The 20,625-nt window shown below is 40.0% G+C and overlaps 1 protein-coding gene across 1 annotated transcript in view; it reads right to left on the reverse strand.

The window, feature by feature from the left end:
- SPTBN5 (spectrin beta, non-erythrocytic 5) overlaps nucleotides 1–20,625 on the reverse strand; it is an 88,491-nt gene that overhangs the window by 64,427 nt on the left and 3,439 nt on the right. Inside the window, exons 3-22 of the mRNA XM_079309170.1 lie at nucleotides 19,800–19,967; nucleotides 19,190–19,309; nucleotides 18,413–18,570; nucleotides 17,311–17,539; nucleotides 13,858–14,489; nucleotides 12,719–12,857; nucleotides 11,145–11,377; nucleotides 10,554–10,707; nucleotides 9,870–10,070; nucleotides 8,508–8,714; nucleotides 7,226–7,417; nucleotides 6,337–6,489; nucleotides 5,707–5,837; nucleotides 4,812–5,063; nucleotides 3,985–4,272; nucleotides 3,096–3,342; nucleotides 2,122–2,261; nucleotides 1,080–1,179; nucleotides 328–498; nucleotides 68–232 (exon numbers count right to left, since the gene is read on the reverse strand). Coding sequence (XP_079165296.1) covers nucleotides 68–232; nucleotides 328–498; nucleotides 1,080–1,179; nucleotides 2,122–2,261; nucleotides 3,096–3,342; nucleotides 3,985–4,272; nucleotides 4,812–5,063; nucleotides 5,707–5,837; nucleotides 6,337–6,489; nucleotides 7,226–7,417; nucleotides 8,508–8,714; nucleotides 9,870–10,070; nucleotides 10,554–10,707; nucleotides 11,145–11,377; nucleotides 12,719–12,857; nucleotides 13,858–14,489; nucleotides 17,311–17,539; nucleotides 18,413–18,570; nucleotides 19,190–19,309; nucleotides 19,800–19,967 — 4,080 coding nt within the window. The remainder of the gene's footprint in view (nucleotides 1–67; nucleotides 233–327; nucleotides 499–1,079; nucleotides 1,180–2,121; nucleotides 2,262–3,095; nucleotides 3,343–3,984; nucleotides 4,273–4,811; nucleotides 5,064–5,706; nucleotides 5,838–6,336; nucleotides 6,490–7,225; nucleotides 7,418–8,507; nucleotides 8,715–9,869; nucleotides 10,071–10,553; nucleotides 10,708–11,144; nucleotides 11,378–12,718; nucleotides 12,858–13,857; nucleotides 14,490–17,310; nucleotides 17,540–18,412; nucleotides 18,571–19,189; nucleotides 19,310–19,799; nucleotides 19,968–20,625) is intronic.

The raw sequence follows: 20,625 nt of genomic DNA on the forward strand, positions 1-20,625 counted from the left end.
TGCCCACCCAACAGAGGAACCAGGCTCCTAGGCCATCCCTCCCCTCTGTTCCTCTCAACTTCCTGACCTGCAGCAGTTCCATGAGCTGTTCCTGCTGTCCAGCTTGTCTCAGTTTGTCACCTCGCTCTATCATCTTGCCATACAATTCCCTCCACTTCTTTTGAAGCTCTGACATCTTCTCCTGGACAGAATCTGCAGCGTAGTGGTTGTCTTGAATCAACTGATTTCCTTTCTGGAGAAACACAGCATGTCTGTCACATTATTAGTAAATCAGCACCTATGAATTTTTGTACAAGATGGAAAACTTAGCTCCAACACTGCCTTCACCTTTATCAGTGTTGCAAAGTGCTCCTCATTAGCCAACATTTCCCTCTCAGCAGCCTCATGCCACTTCAGCTTGCGTAGAACATTTGTTGGATCACGATAGGATTCATCTGATGCAATCTTGTACTTCTCTTCCATCCATATCAAAAGCTCAGCAGCATCACGGTTAAACTCCTTACAAAAAACACAAACAACCCAGGATTAAATTAATTTAACTAATGAAGTGTGATCTTGAACTATAGATGAGGTTTTAAGCCATCATAATATCTCTTGGCCCCTTTTTAATCACATTTACTAATCTGTTGCCTGAAATTGTCAGTGAAGGTTTGCATTGCTGATAGAATATTTTAACCAGAACAAGACCAATTCTGCAGTAAAACTTTGTATCTCAGTATAGGAAACTAAGTTTAGTGCTAAAAATTAGATTAACTATACTAAGGCCCAGAACAATAGTAAATTATGAGTAGAATAAACTATCAGTAGACAAAGCATTACATAGATATTTTTCATTCAGAATCTAATTTTTTAAACAAAGTTTCTATGGTTATAGCTTCGTAAGTTTTATCTTCAGTGCATCACCTGCTCCCTGGAGAACAAAGCTCTGTCCCACAGCCAAGAGCTGCAGCAGGAATGCTCAGCAATCTGAGGGAGTTTTTTTGGTGTGTTTTTTTGAGTCTCATCTTAAGACAAGGGGTAAAATTCAAAATTCAAAAACAGATGCCTGACCAAATCTGCAGTATCAGAGTATCAGTTACCTGTAGTTTTAGGGAATCCAGCAACCTCTGTTTTCTCTTGGCATTGCTCTGTATCAGCTGTTCCCACCTTCTCCGGAGAGTGGCCATTCTCTCTTCAATACTACCAAGAAGAACAGAAAGTTCTAATGCTGTACTAATATTGGTTCCCCTTGCTGCAGTCATGACTGTGATATAAATGTAATTTAGTTTCTACAGCTTTGCTGACAGGAAGAAGGGATACATGGCCCTGTCCCATCATCATGTTTGGCTCACCTGGAGAGCAGGAATTGCTTGCCAGCTGCTCTGGATTTTCCTCTTGTATGGCTGTGTCACATTAGTGAATTGCAGTCATACACTGGAACACAGACCTCCCTGTGCCCCGAAAATTCTATAGTATTGTTATACCAGTCATAATTAACTAATAGCTTCCTCTTTGATATTAGTGCAATGAGGCTTTGGAATGGCCTTCTAATGCTAGCAGTGCTGGCAAGAAATCAGATCTTAAGACATTATCACTTATCATCACAAGAACATGGTCTTCTCATCTGAGAGGTCCATTCTAACCCTCTATTTCTGGTTCTTGTTTGCAAAAGTGTCCCCTTACTAGATCCTAGTGGCTCTAGCATAGAAAAAGGAATTACAGGCAACAGTTCAGCTTGGACAAAAACATGAAGGAGCTGCTCCTGAAGAGTTTTGTTTGTGAAGTCTTCAGTAACTTTTTAAAAGCAAACAGTATTTTAGATAAATTAAGGAATTCTTTTTCTGTATGAGAAATTCTTTTTCTTAATGAGTTCACTTTAGGGAAGTTTTATCCCTTCACGTAATTTATGGTGCAAAACAAATTATTCTAGTGTTCTGCCAAATGCCACTTTTAACCTAAAGCTCATTTGTCCTAAGAGCACTAGAAATCAATTTTTGAAAATAATTCCTTTTGACTCCCTTATCCATCAATATGTGGATTGGAGGTCAACTAATTTCTCCTCAAAGAATTTTTTTCATTTCACCTGAACCCACTGGGTTCATTTATGAAAGCTAAATAGAAAAGGAATGGGTTTGGACTCACACATGAGATGCAAAGTGCCTGCTCTCTAGCAGGTTCACCCCGTTTTCATTGAGTGCTTCCACTCGTCTCTTCAGAGCCATCAGCAGTTGTTCAAATTCCTGATGTTGCTTCAGCAGGCTTCGAACAGCATCTACATGGTCCTGCATTTGAAAAGGAAAATTTGATCAAGACTTTTCTTCTCATAGTGTTTCTGTAGCAGTGAAAAAAACCTTACTTTCCACTTTCTCTTTGAGGCAGGAAGTGCAGTGTACATTTTGCATGAGCACAAGGATGTTCAGGGCTACAAACAAGCAGCAGGTTTGTATCACATCTGGTTTCTCTGTTCTATGTTTCCATTATGGTTCTATTTTCCCCTTTTAAGAAAATATGCATTCTAAATTTATGCCAGCACTCTGGCCCATCTAGGGATATACAATACAAAAGAATAACTTGTAAAACTTTATTCCATGCAGTTGATCCCAAAGTATCGATGTTTAGAATTCAGCTGAATACATAAGAGGTGGTGAGAGACCACAACCTCCTTCTTCACTGATTTTGTGAATATTGTCTGCATTTTTTTTTTTTTGCTTTATATGCTTTTATATTCTTAAATTAATGAAAGCAAAAACTTTTTTTTTTTTTTTAAGGTTATGTTTTTACTTGAAAAAGAAAATTACTATGTTTAAGCTGAAATCTTATTTTATAATGGATGAGTCAATTACATATAAACCATATGACATGTACAAACAACAACAAATCACAACCCCATCTGGTTTAATTTTTCTTTTTTTTTTCTTTTTTTTTTGAGGGACAATGAGCTTTGTTCTCATTAAGATGAGTAAGAACATGAGAGTGTTAATAAGATCCTGAAATTCTAGTTCTCACATATGAAAATGCTGTGATCAGAAGAATAAAGAAGCCAATCCACTAAAGAAGGTTGTTGCTCCTCCCTGGATGGGGAGAAGAGGCAGGAGGAGCACAATGCTGGTACATACCCCAAGGTCATCCCCCCGGAGAAAAGCCTCGTGGCCAGAGAGGGCTGCATTGATACGATCCCCCTCCCTGTTGAACTTCTGCAATTCCAGCCCATCCTGCAGCCTTCTCCATCGCTTTTCCCACATTTCCTCCAGCTCTTGGTTCTCCTTGGCCAGTCTCTCCATGGTCTGGTGGACATCTCTGCTCCTGTTGTTGCTGGGTTGTTGTTGGATAACTTTGCGCCCAAGCTCTTCCAGCTGCAGAAATCTTCCCAGGGTCAAAAGGAAAAATGAGACCTCACTGCATGAGGGAATATGAATTCTCTTTCATCACAGCTCTTTGCTCTCTTGGCAGTGCCCACACACCAAGTTTCCATCCTCCCTGTTACCTTTTCCCTGCAGGTTATGCACTACAAAGTGCAGCTCTTTTATTGCTCAGGGATACATGCTGGAGGCAGTAGGTGACATTTCCCCATCTGGACTGAAAGCCCACATAAGCAGGCTGTCATGTTGAAAGGGAAAGGAGGGCCAGCAGTACCTGGAAATTCATAGCAGTGCAGAAGAAGAACTGAAAATAATGGCAAATGGAACCATAGAGTCTGAGAAGGAACAGGGGAACTGGAATAAATTACAGATGGCACTCTCTGAGAGTAACGGAAGAGCCTGTGGGATTCTACTACTGCAAACATACAGCTCCTCTTTTTCCCTCCACCAGCCTTCAGGGTAAGTATGCAAAAGCTGACCAGATTTTATGTTTTGCAGTCACCTTTTGTCATTAGTGTTCAAGTGCATGTGAATAAAATTTCAGTATCACCTCCATGCACAGTTTATATACATGATGTACATGTTTCACTTTCACAGTACTGCTGTCATATCACCCCACTCTGTCCACCCTGCCAGACCTCTCTACCTTTCACTCTGAGAGCCAATTTCTATCAGCAGGTCTTGATGTTCCTTCAGCAGTTGCTCTGCAGATCCCACGTCCAGACCCATTTCCTCACTGCCCAGCTTCTCCCGAATGCCCTCTGCCCACAGCAGGAGCCTGCGGCTGTCTTGCAGGAAGGACTGTTGGTTTTGGGCCCACTGTAGAATGTCCCTCTTCTTCTGGATCTCCAGCTTGAGCTTGGCCAGGAGCCTCTCCATGTTTTCTACCTGCTCAGTGATGGCCCTGCTCTCTGCAGGGTTGGTGTCCTTGATCCTTCAACAAAATACATTCGACGGTATGAACACTTACTTAGAGCTTGAACCAGAACTCTTTAAAAGGAAAGGGTTTGGATATTTAGAGTTCCATTAAAAAGAAAGCCCATTAAAAAGAATATTCCCGTTGTGAATGTACAGAAAACTTAAAGAAGTAAAAAACTTTCATATTTCAAATTTGAACTCCTGCGCACAATTATCTGCCATTTTCCTACCAACACCCTTGGCTCCCCTCTTTCAGGACCTAAGTGATACTTCCACATTTTGAAGTAGATAACTAACATTAGTAGAGATGATTTTTTAGAGCCACAAACAATACTGTGGTACTCATCCTTTTCAGCTGTGAAGTCTGGAAACAAACACCTCCCCAGTTATCCAGCTACACTCAAGAGAAATTAGCTCAGTCCAGCAGGCAAGTGAGTTCTTTGGATTTCTTGAAAAACAAACTTTAAAAGTTGCTCTTTCTCTTTATAGCCATAATTTACAGCATGATCTTAGAGAAGTAGCAAAGAAAGTGAAAACAAAAAGAAGGCTCCTTACGATTTTGCAACACTCCTCAAGTATTCAATTTTCCTCTCTGTCACCAGGACCTCTCTCTCAATTGTGTACAGTTTGCGCTTGTCTGACTCCAGTCCAGCAGGCAAGTTCCCTGGTTCCAGATCCCTGAGCTGGACCATCTTGTTTTGCAGTAGCACTCCTATGCTCTGACAGTCCTGAAGAAATGTCCTCACATCAGCCACTCCAATCAGCTCAGAGCCTTTCTCCTCCTTCAGAGTTTCCATTGATTGCCATCTTGAAGTGAGATAACAATTCATGGCCATTGTTATACATGAACTATATCTGTTTTCTGTTCAGAAAAAGTCTTGTATAAAGATTTTATCAGGACTTAAATGGGCTGGGTGGGGGTGAACACTAGCACTCCCTCACAGCATTGAAGTTTGTATCAGTGTCATCTCAAACAAGGGGACTCTGAACATGATGCAATTAAACAATCACAGTCAAAATCAGGACCTGACCATGCCCACTGAGCAACATGGTAGCAGAAATACAGCTACTAAATACTCTTGGTGAAGTCAAACATGGTCTGGTGTTCCTTGCAAGATGTGTGAAGTGTATCCTCACCCTGATGATTAAATAACCAAATCAGCTGCAGTGCTGCAGAACTGCTCTGAATACAACACTGTCACCTATGGATGATTTCATACTATGCTTTAACACACACACACACAGATTTATACTGCTTGAATGGCTTGGTGTCAGGGTCCTAGGAGCCCCCCTAAGTGCTGGAGACCTGGCACTGGGCTCAGGGCCATCCCACAGCCAGCTGAGGGCTGCCCCTTTCCCACTGGTGGCACTGTCATTAGAAGGGAAATGAATGGTCAGCTCTCCAGTTACCCCAATTAGACAATCCTCTGCTTATCAGTAGCACTTTTACCTGATGTGGATCTCTTCCATCCAAGTCTGGATCTCAAAATATTTGCTGGGACTGATCTTTCCATATTTAGCAGCTAAGTTTTCAATGTCTTCCAGTTGGCCTTTGCCTGCAGCCAGTTCCATTAAAAATCTCTAAAATGGAAAAATACAAGAAAGAAGAACATGAAATTTTTCAATTTCTGTGGACACAATTGTCAGTAATCTTTTATATCCACTTATATCCCACCTTCATGGTTGGCTTCTCCCCTTGCCTGAATGCTGACACCATGCACACCTGTACACACCTCCCTGGTGTGCACACTACATCTGTGCATGCATGTCCCTCTCCACTGGGATGCAAGTGCACTCATGGATTTTTTCATAATTTGGTACCTTTTTAAAGTGATGTAAGATAAACACAGAAAGAATCCTTGTGTACAGGATACAACATTCACAGGAAGATAAAAGGATGGAGTCATATAAGCTTCAGTAATTTGGCATAGTCTGTACAAAATAAATATCTGGTCAATGCATGACTTTCTAAGTTGAAATTAATGAAAAGGCTCTGAAAACATATTTTCCCAGCTTTATCATTTCTCTTAAGGCAAAATTGATGTAAAAGGGGTCATCTGTGGAGGGGAAAAAGGGGTACCTGATATTTCTGCTGCATGACCTCCACATTGTCTGCTTGAGGCTGAAGAGTGCGGAAAATGTTCTCTTTATCTCTCATCCATGACTGAAATTCTTCACAAGAGCTACAGAAGCGATAATATCCAATCATCTCCTCCAGAGCCTTTTTTCTGTTCTGTAACAGAGACAAAGACTTAACTATTGTCATAATAACTCCTTTCCATTTGAAGCAACAGAAGAAAGATCCTTCCATTTGAGCTGCAATACACAGGTGGCAGCTCAGTAGTTTTCCCAGACACTGCTGAAAGAGAACAGAACATGAAATTTTAAGATTCCAATGCCTCTTTCTAGAGAAACAGTGGTTTTAAAGCATGAGAGAATAATTTGGAGAGTGCTCAGCCCCTGGACTGTAAGAAAGGCTGCTGTGCTACTTGCTGCTGCTTGCTGAAGACATAAAGCAGTAGTCTCTAGAATATGAAGAAGTCACATACAACATGTTTCAGTTTTTAGGGCATGATAAGACTTCATGAGTGAGTAAAGAGCAGCATATTAACAAAATGCAGGTTACAGTTTATTTTTTCTGGCGTCAAGCAAGACAGCCTGGTGGTTTAGAAGCTATAACAAGCAAACATTAAAGGGGAAAAAAAGTATTACACAAAAGAATCTGCTTTTATGGACTAAAACTACTGGAATGTAAATGTAAAATTTGCCAACATAAAATCTGTTTTGAAGTTTTGTATTTGTTTTGATACAAAACTTCAACAATAATCTCGAGGCTTGAAAATTTACAGGAATTAACAGGATTGAGGCACATTATTAAACTGAAAAGCAGAAGCCAGCAAAGCACTTCATTCCAATTTTCACTGCTTTGGATTTCTTCCTGAACTCCACAGCAGAAGGGGATATTATACCTCAGCCATGCTCTGTAGATGTTCATAAAGTGAATCTATTTCTTCTTGAGTCTTCCAGATATTCTCTGGAAGAAAATGATCATCCAGGCTTGAGGTTCCAGTGGATGCAATTTCAGATATTGCCCAGGTTCGACTGAATGGTAGCCTAGTTGTCTTTTGGTTTAAGTCACTTAGGGCTTCCCTCTTTGTCATCTGTTGAGAAAAAATTAACAAAATCAATGGATGAGAATTTTTGATTTGGAAAAAAATATCACTTGGAAGGAAAATCTGGACTTATTAGTTCAAATTACAGTATTCTGACCCTTTAAACCAAAAGCTTTCAGGTTTTTTTGGGACCCATTTCCACTGTTTTATTCTGAGAAGATGAACTTTAAAAAAATATGAAAAACATTTTGGGTTTGTTTAAATAACTTTAATTTAGCTCATTTTAAACTATATTAATTCAGTAAAAATTCTCATTTTTTACCCAAATCAAAGCTGTTTGGTTGGAGGAGCTAGTTTATTTTCAGACAAAGCAAGGCAGTGGACTATGCTCATGGTTCTCTTAGTGATGTTTTAGTACCTAAACATTTTTAGTTTCAAAATCTGTGAGTGACCTAGTGAATCAATACCTCTATTTGTGCATCAACACTATCATGTCACATGCTTTTTCACATTTCATAGCAAAGTAATAAAATATCTTTCTAATAAAAAATAATGTTGGATTGATGAGGTGAAGGAAAGACCACAAGCGATGCCCATTGCTCTCAAATTTATTAGGCAAAACATTGAGTGAACACAGATATCTAAAGAAGCAAGCTATGAAGTGTGTCATTCATCCATCTCTACTGAATTCTGTTATTAAATGAGCTGATCTCAGGTCAAAAGTACCCTTTCTAGCCAGTGAAAAAGAGGGGCACCTGCAGAGGTTGACTTCATCTCATTTGCCTTAAAAAAAATGGGATGGTATGAGCTGCTCCTGGAGTTGTGGGATAGTTCTACACTACTTCACCAGGGTAGAATTTGTAAGGATGTTTTGAGTAAATGTCTGCTTTTTAAAGATTGTTGAAATTATAATTTTATGAGAATAAAGAGTGAGAACGTGTTTGTGAGGACCAGTAGAGGGAACTGACATGGATGAGAGTATTTCCAGCGCTTCGAAGAATACTAAGTGTGCCATGAGCTCACAAGGAACTTCTTTTTCACCTAAAATTTGCACCCCGATTCTAATTAAAAACTTAATTTTGGCAAAACGAGTAAAAAATGCCTTGAGCACACCGCGCGCGGTGCCTCCTGCACGTACCGCGGCCGGCGCCTGCCGCGCCGCAGCGTCGGCCTGCTCCCTGAGGCGCCGCACCTCGCCGCCGTAGGCCGCCATCTCCTTCTCCAGGCGCACGTGGCGCTGCAGCAGCGCTTCGGCGCTCGACTCGTCCTTGCCGTAGTCCCTGCTGGCCAGAAGGGGCTGCCGCTCCCGCAGCCACGAGCTCGCTTCATCGGTGTCAGCAAAGTACTGCAAGGACACAGGGAGGAAAACACCTGGAGTCACACTGGGAGTACCACATCCAGCTCCTTCCTCTTTGCCGAATTTGAATAAGGAGAAATTCCATTAGGTCTGTAGCCACAAGGTTACTTCCAGCTGTTGCAAAGCTATGGATAAGGTAACTCTAAACCCATGATGTATTTCATGCTCACAACACGGCTAATTCACAGAATTACAATCAATAAAGAGATTCAAAGATTGCCTATACAGCTGCTAAAAAAACCTCCTAACTAGCTAAAACTTCATGGTGCATAACAACAGCAATAAAAGGAATCCAAAATGTATGATGTTGGTTGGCATCACTGTGTAATACCAATAGATATTTTCTAAATTATTAAGGGACAAGCAATGAACTTGGCCCATAACAGAAGTTTACCTTTTTCCAGAACTTGCAGTCTGCCAAGCTATGGTTGTAGAATAGTAAAACAACATTTTGAGACATAGAATAAAAGAACAAAAGGAAAAAAAAATATCCATAGTAATGATGGACAAAGAAAAAACTAAAACACTGCCATGGTGAAGAGAAGAATAATAGAAAGAAGAGAGAATTTAGACTTTCTTAAGAAAAAAGTTGTTCTGTTTTGTTCAAATATTTCATGGAAACAACAGACTGAGTAAAATGTTAGTTAAGAGGGGGAGAATAAGAATACCTCAGATAAAGTGATAAGATTTAAGAATGCTGCTTTTATACAAATTCTTTATTTGCAGACGTGTGAATGTTTGTGAGAGTAAAATCGTAGGTCAGAATGGAAGCATCAAACGCTTTGCAGGATTTGTGAAGTTCATGGTCAACCTTACAACACATTTCTTTTGTTGGTGGCCTTTGGAATTTTTTTCATTTTTGAAATACGTGGCACAGCTACCTGATCCACCCTCTAAAAAGACTCTGCATTAGTGCTATCATGTGAGTTATTTCCATTAGCATTTTTAACTTTAGCATCCTCCCAGCTGCTCAAATCTCCTGTGTGTCTGGCTTGCAGGAGGATTGAGACTTCCCTGCCAGAGATCTTTTTGAAGACCAACAGATGGAGCCTTTCCTGCCACTGTTTTCCACATGGGGGCATGGGGCAGAACTGAGCCCCATCCATGTCCCACATGTGACACAGCCCAGCAGAGCTCTCTTACCTGTTTGATGAGGGCTGCTGCCTGCAGGCGGCTTTTGCGATCGGCCACCTCGTCTTGGAGCTGCTGCCACAGCTTCTGGAGGCTGTCTGTCTGCCTCAGGATGTCCTCCTGGCGCATGGGGTTCTTCTGGCTGAGCTCCCAGCCCCTCCTCATCACCTCTGCACATATGGCCCTGTGTGAGTTGCACTCTGCTTCAAGAGCCTAGCACAAGGGCAGGAAACATGTCAGCACAGCTCATTCCCCATCAGCCATGAGAACAAAAGGGCTCCTACTCTCTGCTACTGTCATCCATACATTTCCAAGAGCCCAATGGCTTATCTTTTCGCCACCTATCTCTTTACCCTCATCTCTCTTGGACAGGAAAAGAGGGTGAGAAAAACAAACCAGAATTTATTTATTGTTTGCCCATCAAGAGTTAGCTAATATGGAGCCCAGTGTCGTCACAAGAAGTCCCACTTCTAGTCCAGCATGAAGGATATTCCCTCTCTACCCCTTCCTTCCCCACTTTGGAAAAAAATTCCAACCTCATACATTTTTTAAGAATTCTAAACTCTCATCCATGAGACTTGAGATAAGGATTAGTTGGACAGCATTGTTATAAGTGCTGCACAGACTGAACTGCAAGACATGTTTTAAAATATTGCTTTAATACAAAGACAAGGTGCCAGTAGTTAAGTAAAATACCTTGTTCTTCTGAATAGAGGCTGTGATCTGGCTGACATCTTTCCCTAATGTTGTCATTCTTGCCAGCTTCCACTTCTCAGAGATCCATGATTCTTCCTCTTTGCAGTCACGGAAGAATTCAAAAAGCTTCAAAGCCTCTTCCAGCTGAGATTTACTGAACCAGGGAAACAAGCAGTGTGTGACAGTCAGAATTAGGATTCCATGAAGATAATGGTAGATTGATCAAAGAAAATTTTTAAAATCCAGAATTTGAATGCCTTTACTTCATCTTTGTCATATATGAATTTATTCACGGAATAAAACAAAAGGAATAAAATTATGTTCCCTTCTTTCTCCAGGAGATGAGGAGATAATTTGCTATTCAGATTTCTCATAAAGCAAGTTATAATAAATGTTGAGAATGAACCAGTTCCTCATCTATGAAAATGAGTGATCCTTTCACAATTGCAATCAAGACACTCGAGTTGCTTTTGTTATGTCTTTATAAATGGAGAAATTACAAAATATCAAATGCTGGGAAGCTGTGCCTGATTAAAGATTTAGGATTGGACATCCTAATCAGGAAGAACAGAGCCACAAGCACAGCCCTACCGTGACTTGCTCTGAGCTGTGAGGTTCTGGTACAGCTGACGAAGCATCTGAACTTTTGCATGGAGCAATTCTGATTTAACTGTGCTGTCCTTGCTGATTTCTGCTGTCCTCTGGGTGATGTGTGTCAATCTGCCATCATAGGAGGAGATCTGAGAGTCAACCAAGTTGTGATTCTGCAGCAAATCTACTACTTCAAGGAGCTGCTTCCCACAGTCCTGGGAATTGACTAGCACCTGCAAAAAAAGGTATTTTCAGAGAGTTCATTCAGGGTCTCAGTGCAAATAAATTAGTTGAAAGGTTCCTGTTGTTTTTCATATCTTCTGAATGTTCAAGAATATCAGATAAGTAAAGCTAGAAATCTGCTAAAAATATTTAGAGAAATTATACATTTATTTTCAGTTCCACAAGCTAATGGCAACAATCCAGAGTTTCAACCTGCTGCAGTGCAAGTAGCAGGCTCATCAATTAAGCATTTGCACCTAAGATATTTTTTCTGGTTAAGCACTCAAGGTCTCAGAATTTATGGGTGCAATGAGTATCTCTTTGCTATAGATATCTTAAGGCAGATTGATTCACAGTCTGTGCTTGAAAAATCCTACAATATCCCATTTTATGGTGTGTTCTAATTGCAATGTTCTAGGAATCTACTTGTCTTTGTAAATAATGAAAATAAGTACTTTATAGTACTTAATTGGTGGCTGATGAGAAGTGCTTATCAGACTGTCTCCTTTCTAATTGTATCAATGGATACAATTATTAATCCTAGGGTATTATCTTCCCTTACCAATCTTTTCCCATATTCTCAGACTATTATTGTTCCAGTGACACTATTACCATTAGATATTCTTTGCCTACTAACACTATGACAGAAATATATATAACTTAGAGATAGCTCTTATCTCTAATTTGTAATTCACAACCTCTTATAGCATGCTGACTCTTTCAGTTTGGCTACAAAGCAAGCTGTAGTCATTAGGATTTTTCTGTCTTCAAGGCAAAGGATGTATACATGCTTCTTTCCCTTATGAAATAAATATGGACCTAGTTATTTCTCATGCCAGAGAGAAGATTTTGTGTTCTGACACTCTGATAACAGCTGGAAATTCTTGCTGAAAGCAACCACTATGTATTTACAGTGGAACTTTCCTTTCTCACAAGTTTATATATCTGTAAGCCTAGGCTAATTCTCATCTGTAAAATTACTGCAGATACTTTCAGAATCTAACTCAGAAGAATTATGTGTAATGGAAATAGGAGGTGTGTTTATCCTACTTTTGCTTTTGTACCCATAAATTTAGAAATATCCTTTCCCATCTTTATTTCCCATATAACTTGAACCTGTAGTACATTCCATGTGACTGGATACCTGGCTTTCTGATTAGGGAAGCCCCCTATAGCAAAGCCTGCTTTTCCTCGTGTAGTTACCTGTGATGATAAACTGCAATGCTCAATTGGGCATCTAGGTAAAAGTCATGTATTTTTTCTTTAGCTGACTGGCACCAGCCAGTCCCTGGAACATGGGGACACACATTGGCAGCACTGCAAGTTGTGTGCAGCTGGGGAGGGCTCAGTACCTGCAGCTCTTTCAGCTCCTCTGTGATGGCATCTATGTCCCTCAGGAGGCCCAGAATTTCCTGCATGGTTCCCAGGGACTGCTCTCGTCTCCGCAGCTGATCCAGGAGATCCTGCCACTGCTTTGAGATGCTCTTTTGCCTGCAAAGGAAGAGAAAGAAATTACCAGTTTGGACCAAAGGCTTTAGGCAGCACTGGGGGACTCTCAGTGCTTGCAGTTTTAGAGGAGCTAAATATGACTCTTGACATCAGTGTAAGAGGACAGGTCAGGAGCACAAAACAGGTCAAAGCAACGTTATTACAGGAATTTTGACTAGCACATCCACTGTGGTTGACTTTTTAAAATTTTGATGTTTTTAAGGATGTTCAAAAAACATCCGTTTGTTTGTTACAGTGCTTTTGCTTGATACAGTGGAAAGGCTTGGAAACAAAGAAGTGTTCTTTAAGTTGCTGCCTAAAGTAAAATATTAATCTAAACCATATCGTAAGTCACAATCTGATCTCATAGTTTGATTTACTTTTTTTAACTATTTGTCTGAGTTTTCACAGAGGGTCTTGATTTTGTCTGAATTTAGAAAAGCACTAAAATACTGTGAGAGAAGTTATTTGTATGGCATTCTTTGATACTCACAAACCAGGCTATATAACAACCTGAGACAGAGAATTTATTTCTCAATTATAAATTGAGATTTTTCAAATCAATATTTGCTCCAAAATGGAGTACATCTTAGAATACTGTGCCTTAACCAATTCACATCTCTCCAAATTGCAAACTGAAATAGAAACGTGTTCATTTGGGGAAAAAATAGTATCTCTCTAAGCATTTTTTGATGTCAGATAGAATATTAGGTAGAAATTTGTAGGTATATTTTCATATATAACAAAAATACCTTAAAAATATTTTTCATCCTAAATTGGTCTGAGGCTTTCATCATTCAAGGAAAAAAAAAATAGAATTTTGAAGACAATAAAAAGTTTGACTTATCTGCTGAAATTGTTCACAGGCAGAAGAAATTCCTGACAGTTCTACTCATGAGGAGCAGAGAGAAGATTCACAATTATAATTAATTTCCTTCCACCACACCACAGAATTTCAACTATTATTGACCTGCACCACTACAGTTTCCCAGTCACCACTCACTTCTGCAGGATTTGGTCTTTGCCATGGTAGTTCTCCTGGCTGATGACAGTGGCCATTTCGTCCAAGGCTGCGAAGCGTTCCCTCCTGGGCAGTACATCTGCCACAATGGCTTCCAGCTTCTTACTGGCAGCCTCCATCCTGTCCACACTCTCTGGCCAGAAGTCCTGCTTCCCAATCACCTTCCTCATGTCTTCCAAGTAGGACTCACGCAGAGCTGCCTTCTTCAGGAACTTCTGGGCTAGCTGTTCCAGCTTTTCCAGCCTCAGCATCTCCTCTTGCAGCGCTTTTCCTCGGCTGTGCTCTGATTTTTCCAGGATGATCCAGTGCTTTTCCACATCCTGCAGCATCTTGCCCTCTGGGGGTAAGTATGGCCGCTGGTTGTTGGCTCTCTGCCTGGTCCTGATGTTGAAGAGGTGAGCCTCAATCATGCCCTTCTCTTGGTACTTGGGGGGTTTCTCCACAGTGCGGAAGGTTTTGAAGTTGGCCATGAGCAGCCACATTTCCTGAAGAGAGTTGGGGAAATGACGGTCATCCAGCTCCACCACCTTCTGCTTAATCCACCTCAGGAGGTCAGAGACCATCTGCTCATACTGGTGTGTCGACTCTGTTGTCTCACACAGCATGAAAATGATCTGTGATGGGAATATAGAGTTACAAGCCACGTAAGAAACAGAATGAATCAAAGTGAGTGAACAGAAAGCAGCGTCTTCAGCAGTCATCATATTTTTATACTGATGTAGTGATAGCTGTCACATCTGAGGCTAGGTGAAATCCTAGAACAGCCTTCCATAAAACACAGATAAATCAATATTATTTAATGTTTCATTTCAGTTTTATTTAAGAAAACATTTGAGAATAAACAGTATGGCTCACATTTTTTGCTTCCCCCCAGTCTCATTCCTCAACCCCAAACAATTCTATCCTAACATGTAATTACACCCTCTCAGCTTCACCACTTAGGACCTTAGGAAACCAGCTGACAAGATTCTGGCTCTCTCACATGTTCACAGCAGACTGTGGTCAAACAGCCCCTTCTCAATCTATTCTGTCAGAGTTGTTTCTCTTTATAAAAATTACTAGAAAATGTTTGTGGCCAACAGGGCTTTGGTAAGGATGCTAACTCTGATTCAATACTACCTTTCCAAATCCAAGACACTTTTGTTTCATTTGTAGCCTGACCTGCCTTTATTTAAAGTTCAGGTAAATACTGGAGCAAACATCTAGAATTAAATTCCTAATGAAATAAAAAGTGTTAGAATGAAATCATCCTTTCTTTCCATTTCACATTTCTTTCCATCTTTCTCTTTTTTACTTCATATTATTTTTTCCTGCACCCTGACTTAGTAAAGATGCAGCTCTTTACTCCTGCAAATGTCAGGTTTAGTGCTGTTCAATGTTGTCTGCCTCTGTCATTCTGCTGAGTTTGCCAGCCCCAGCCAGGCAGATTAGTGAGGGAGATGGCACTGAGAAAAGACCCAGTCCTTCCAAGTGGTAATCTGCTTTTGCCTACCAGAAAGTGCACTTGGCAATGACTAAGTGCTGCAGTTTGTAAGAGGAGTAAAATAGCACCATAAAATAGACATTTAGTGCAGGAAAAGTAGCCCATGACATCAGGGCTCCCTTCTGCATTTTCTGCCACCATACCCAGTTCTTGCTAAAAGATCCTAGCAAGGTCACCTCAGATGGGAGAGGGAAAGGTCATCTGCCTCCTCAAGCTGTTTCTCTCTGCCATCCTGGACACACACTTAGTCTGAACTCAAAGGTTTCCTTGACACATTCAGTATTCCCCCCCAATCCTATTAGTAAATTCAGAGCTGCCTACTTGAGGGGACTAAGGGCATGAAGAGATTAACATCTGTTTCCTTCTCCTTCTGAATGTTTGTGTGTGTCAGAAATGCAGGAAGACAGGAATGCAATATTAGAGACAGGCTAAAAATAGGGAAGGAGTTGAAGGGAGAAAAAGAAGGAGGTAAGTGAAGAGAAAGAAAAGAAAGAATAAATATAACTATGAAAAAATGGAAAAAGCAGAGGAGCACAATAAGAATTGAAAAAGGACAGAGTAAACAAACTGCTTATTCATAAAATACAAAAGTTATGGCCTACTTGCTCTTTATAGTTCCTCCAACACATGTTGTGGACTCAAGGACTATTTATTGTTTATCAAAATATGAATAATATCTCCTGGCCAAAATCCAGTGACCCATGTGTAGAGCTGTGAAGTCCTACTGCCCACTCTCCTCACTGGTGCCCAAACTTTGACTGAATTCCACATCTTGCTCTCACCTACTGCATCTCTTTGGAGAACTGCTGTTCTAACAGTCCTGGAGTATCTCAGGTTGAAGGGATCCATAAAGACCATTGAGTCCAACTCCCTGCTCCTTGCAGGACTGCCAAACATTGGGTCTTCTGACAAAGAGCATCCTGCAGACACTCCTTCCACTCTAACAGGCTTGGTGCTGTGGGGAGTCCTGTTACAGGATCACCTAATCCTTGCCCACTTTCTTAGCTGACCAAACCCAGCTTTGCAAAACCTTGGCAGCACCAGAGAAGCCTCAGTCTGGACTTTTGTGCCTCCTGTTAAGCCATGTATTCCCTCTCTCAACTGCACAGGCAGATCTCTGAGTCCAAATGTTCATGTAGGGCCCATCCTGGATGTCTATATTTTATGCAGGCTATTTCTTTTGGAGTTTTGTCAAAAAACGAGAACATATTTCTCTGGAGATAAAACAGAAATTCTCTCAAGGGAAGTGGTCTTTGGTGGAACAACTACAAAATTCCTTTAGTTTTTCATCAGTGGAATGCAAAAACAATTTAATATAGCTCATGATTTTATCTCAGCTGAAGTGTATGTGGAAGCAACAAAAAAGTTAACTTGGCTAAATTTAATTTAAAAAATTTTAAAATTAATGAAAAATATTAAAATTTAGCCAATTTAGCTATCATTCTCTCAGTTTTATTTGGTGGTGATGGTAGTGTACTAAGTTGTTCTGATTTTGTTTCATTTGTTTGGAGTTTTTTCATTTTCTTCCTATGGAGTTAGAAATAAATGCTGATGATTTTCACAGGAAATCAAAATAGTTCCATAGAATAAGGGGTCATCATTCCTATTAAATGAGAAAACTGTTGACTAGGCCTGCTTTTGCCTAATCTTAATCTTCTCCCAATATTATTGAGATTTTTATGCCTCAGGCTGCCTTGGAACCATGTCAGTTCTCATACAGAAACTGTAAGGTCAAAAAGGGATTGATTTTCAGTGAGATAACTGCAACCCTCTTGGAGATCAGAGAATGTACAGGTCCAGGTACAAATCTCAAGGTACAAGGTCTTTTAGACGGCTGTGCCTTTTGATTGAGTTCAAATGTTCCTGAAGTTGCACAAAATCCCCCTCATTTCCAAATTAAATTTAGCTTTACATTTTTGACTTATAACTTCCCAAGACAGCAACATGCTTACATTGTTAAGCCTCTTTTGCATTGTCTGGGTGTGTTTCAGCTCGGAGAAGTAGTGGTAATAGAGTGACACATAAGTCATGATGGATCTCTCATCTGGATAGGGCACTGCCACATCCTCAGCATCCAGCAGTTTGCCAATTCCAAACTCTTTCTCAGCAATCTCAAAGGCATTGTTCAGGTTTTTAATGGGCTGGTCCTGCCGCAGTGAGCTGTAGTTGATAAGATCAGGCCTGGGCAAGGAGAAAAAGAGGCATGAAGATGAGGGAAGACTTATGTTTGACCATGAACCATAAGCTGTTTATCAGACTAAGTTAATAGTCACATAACTGTTAATGTTATTTGACATTAACACTGAAATTACTTTGACCCCGAACTTCATTGAAGACTATTGCTCCTTGCCTACATAGCAGGAAGAAATTGTCTTCTAAGGAATTAAATTACCACTCCCAACAAATCTCTGCCTTTATTTCTCCTCTTCCCCAATGGGTGAAAGCCAAAGCCCACTAGAGAGACACTTGTGAAAAGGGAGGTGACTCCCAGCTGGGGAAGATCCACAGTCCCACTGTGGTATCCCTATAAGATACAGCAGAACTTCTGAGGACAAAATGTGTTCAAGGTTACCATAGGTGGTTTCTCTCCCCTCGTTTTGATGTTTCCTTCACTCTTTTTCAAAGAGACAAAGAGGGGAGAAAAAGAGAGACTGAGAAATTGCTTACACTATTGCAATTGAACAGGAAGATATATACATGCTCCAAAGTTCATACAACAAAACTACTGCCTAAAAGAAAAAATTTAGAAAAAGAGCAATGGGAATATGACCGAGGGGCTAAGACCAAATGGGCAGTATTGTTCAGACATGTGATATTCCTTTGGAAATTCAATATTATACCCAACTAAATGAGCTTCCAAGCAGGAGATTTTGGTCCTTCCTTCCAAGGAGACAGTGGATACCCATTCAAGAAAAAAGAGTCTTTAATGAGAAAGGGGAGAGAGAATATGACAGTTTCTTGACAAAAGCTTGTAATTCAGACCCTGGAACACCTCATGTCAGAGCTAGAAACAGCAATGAGCAACTCTGCCTGACCTGATCCATCAAATCCTACCTGTGAGCATGTATGAGAGCATTGAAGGCCAGCCCATCGCTCCAGCTTTTGGAGAAGTCCGTCACACTCACATTGGAATACCTGGCAGTTTTATGCTGACACCAGAGTAATAAGGCTTCATTGGCAAATACTGCAACCTCTCTGAGTCCAAATTCTTCCTGTGAAGAGAGCAGGGAAAAGAAAAATCAGTGTCAAAAATATATGAAAGTAGTATGAGAGAGTTTATGCTTATGTTCCCAAAGATCACTTTGTATTACTTTTGTTCAATTCACAGATCCCCTCAAAGTCACGACTTACAGACTGTATCTGTCATAAAGGTAGAAAAATTTAATGTGAAAATAGAAGGTCTGAAATAGAAGGTCTGAAATCAGGCAGAAAGAAAAGTTTAGTTTATTTGCTTCCTTAGCTGTGAAACAGAACTCAGAAACAAAATATGATGCATTCAGGTCTACTGTTAAAAATGATTGACTTTAATTTCATAATACCTTTATAGAATCTTCTTTTTCATGTTCTTAGAGTACACATTAAATAATTTTAAAAAGCATGTGCTGCTTCAGAGAAAGAGCAAAGCAGTTCCATGGGACTCAAATCTAGAAAGAACTGGAATTTCTCTGTTGACAGAGAAATTTGACATGAAGTCAAAGATCCATAAAAAATTTGTAGAAGAAGGTGAAGAACACAAGGGTTCTCTCTATCTCCAAGTCTCTCTTTTGTCTCTTTGAGAAAAAAAAAAAAGTATTCAATCACACAAGCAAAAAGACAAAGATACAGATTTACCTTATCAAGTTTGATGGATGAAATCTGAAATCGAAGTATGATGATCCAGATAAGGCCCAGGATTAAGGTTCTGTCACCATCCACGATATTCTCAGGACCAATCACTTTTATTTGTACCTGCTAATAAACCAGTATCTGTTCAGCACAGAAGCTCTCACACCCAGCTCTTGGTGTAAAAAACTGTTACTGGAGAGGGTGTTCAGGCCATTTTCTTAAGCAAGGAGGTTTAATGTTTACATCTTTTCATCAGTTCACAGACCTGCAAGCTCCTGTATCAGCTCATGATGAATTTCAGCAAAAGCCTGGCAAAGGGATAGTGGTCTCAAAGATTAGAAGATCTATTATATATTTTTTGAAAACTGGTGGTTAGGGAGAGGAAAGAAATGTGTTTCTTTCCTCTAAAGGAGAGGAATATTACCTCTTTCTAAAACATATTACTCTAAAAACAAATTAAAATGTGATGGCATTTTTTCTTTCAATAAAATCCCTGGCCTGTCCTCAGAGGATATATTATTGTGTACTAGAGGGGCAAACTACAGTAAGCATGATGCTATAATTAATTAATAACATATATAAACTGCTGTGATCTCTAATATGAGTATTAACTTACCTTGGATTTCAGAAATGTGATGGCTTTGCTGTTGTTCTCTAGGAAATGCACTCTCATCTTTCCCCGGTTTGGTTTGGGCAAAGCTTCTCCAGAGAGCAGCTCCAGTAGTTTCATGAGAGAGATACCATCCTTCAAATCTGTGTAAATATCTTCTATCTCAATCTTTACCTGTACAGACCAGCCAGACAATACAGACTCCAGCTTAGCACTTGGCACAGAGAACCCTCTACTTCTAAAATGAAACAAACACCACCTTCCTGATGTTTCACTGAGTCTTCTCCATGACAGTGTATGTATACAGAGTAGTGAGCAATAACTCAGGAAAAAGGATTTGCAGGAGAACTTACATTAGTTATGAAAGTAGTCTGAAGCTAAAAAATACCCCAACAACCAAACAAAAATACAAACTCACAGTGGAGTAAAAAAAGAAAAAAACAGGAGATTTTGAAAAATATTTTAAAATATTGAGAATTTTCAAAATCAAACCTTCTGGAAATTCTGATATTTTAAATTTCAATTCAAGTGAATCTTTGATTTTATCAGAATAATTTTATTCTGAGCTGTGCATTTAATTTAAAAAAATCGAGCTCATAATCCCATTCAATGGCTCATGTTTTACTCCACAGTCTCAACAAAGTTTGTCACGTCCTGCTTGGACCTGCACTACCACCCAAAATCTCTGTATTTTTAGTGTCTCACACTAAGTAGAAGGTTAGGATCATTTACAGAAATGTGTTTTATTGCTGCCAGTAATGAGGTCACCCAGTGCTTAGGTGATACAAAATGACACAGTCTGTACTCTGACCTAACAAGAACTTGCTTTGGG

This window comes from Erithacus rubecula (genome assembly GCF_903797595.1).
Source record: "Erithacus rubecula genome assembly, chromosome: 6".
Lineage (NCBI taxonomy): Eukaryota > Metazoa > Chordata > Aves > Passeriformes > Muscicapidae > Erithacus > Erithacus rubecula.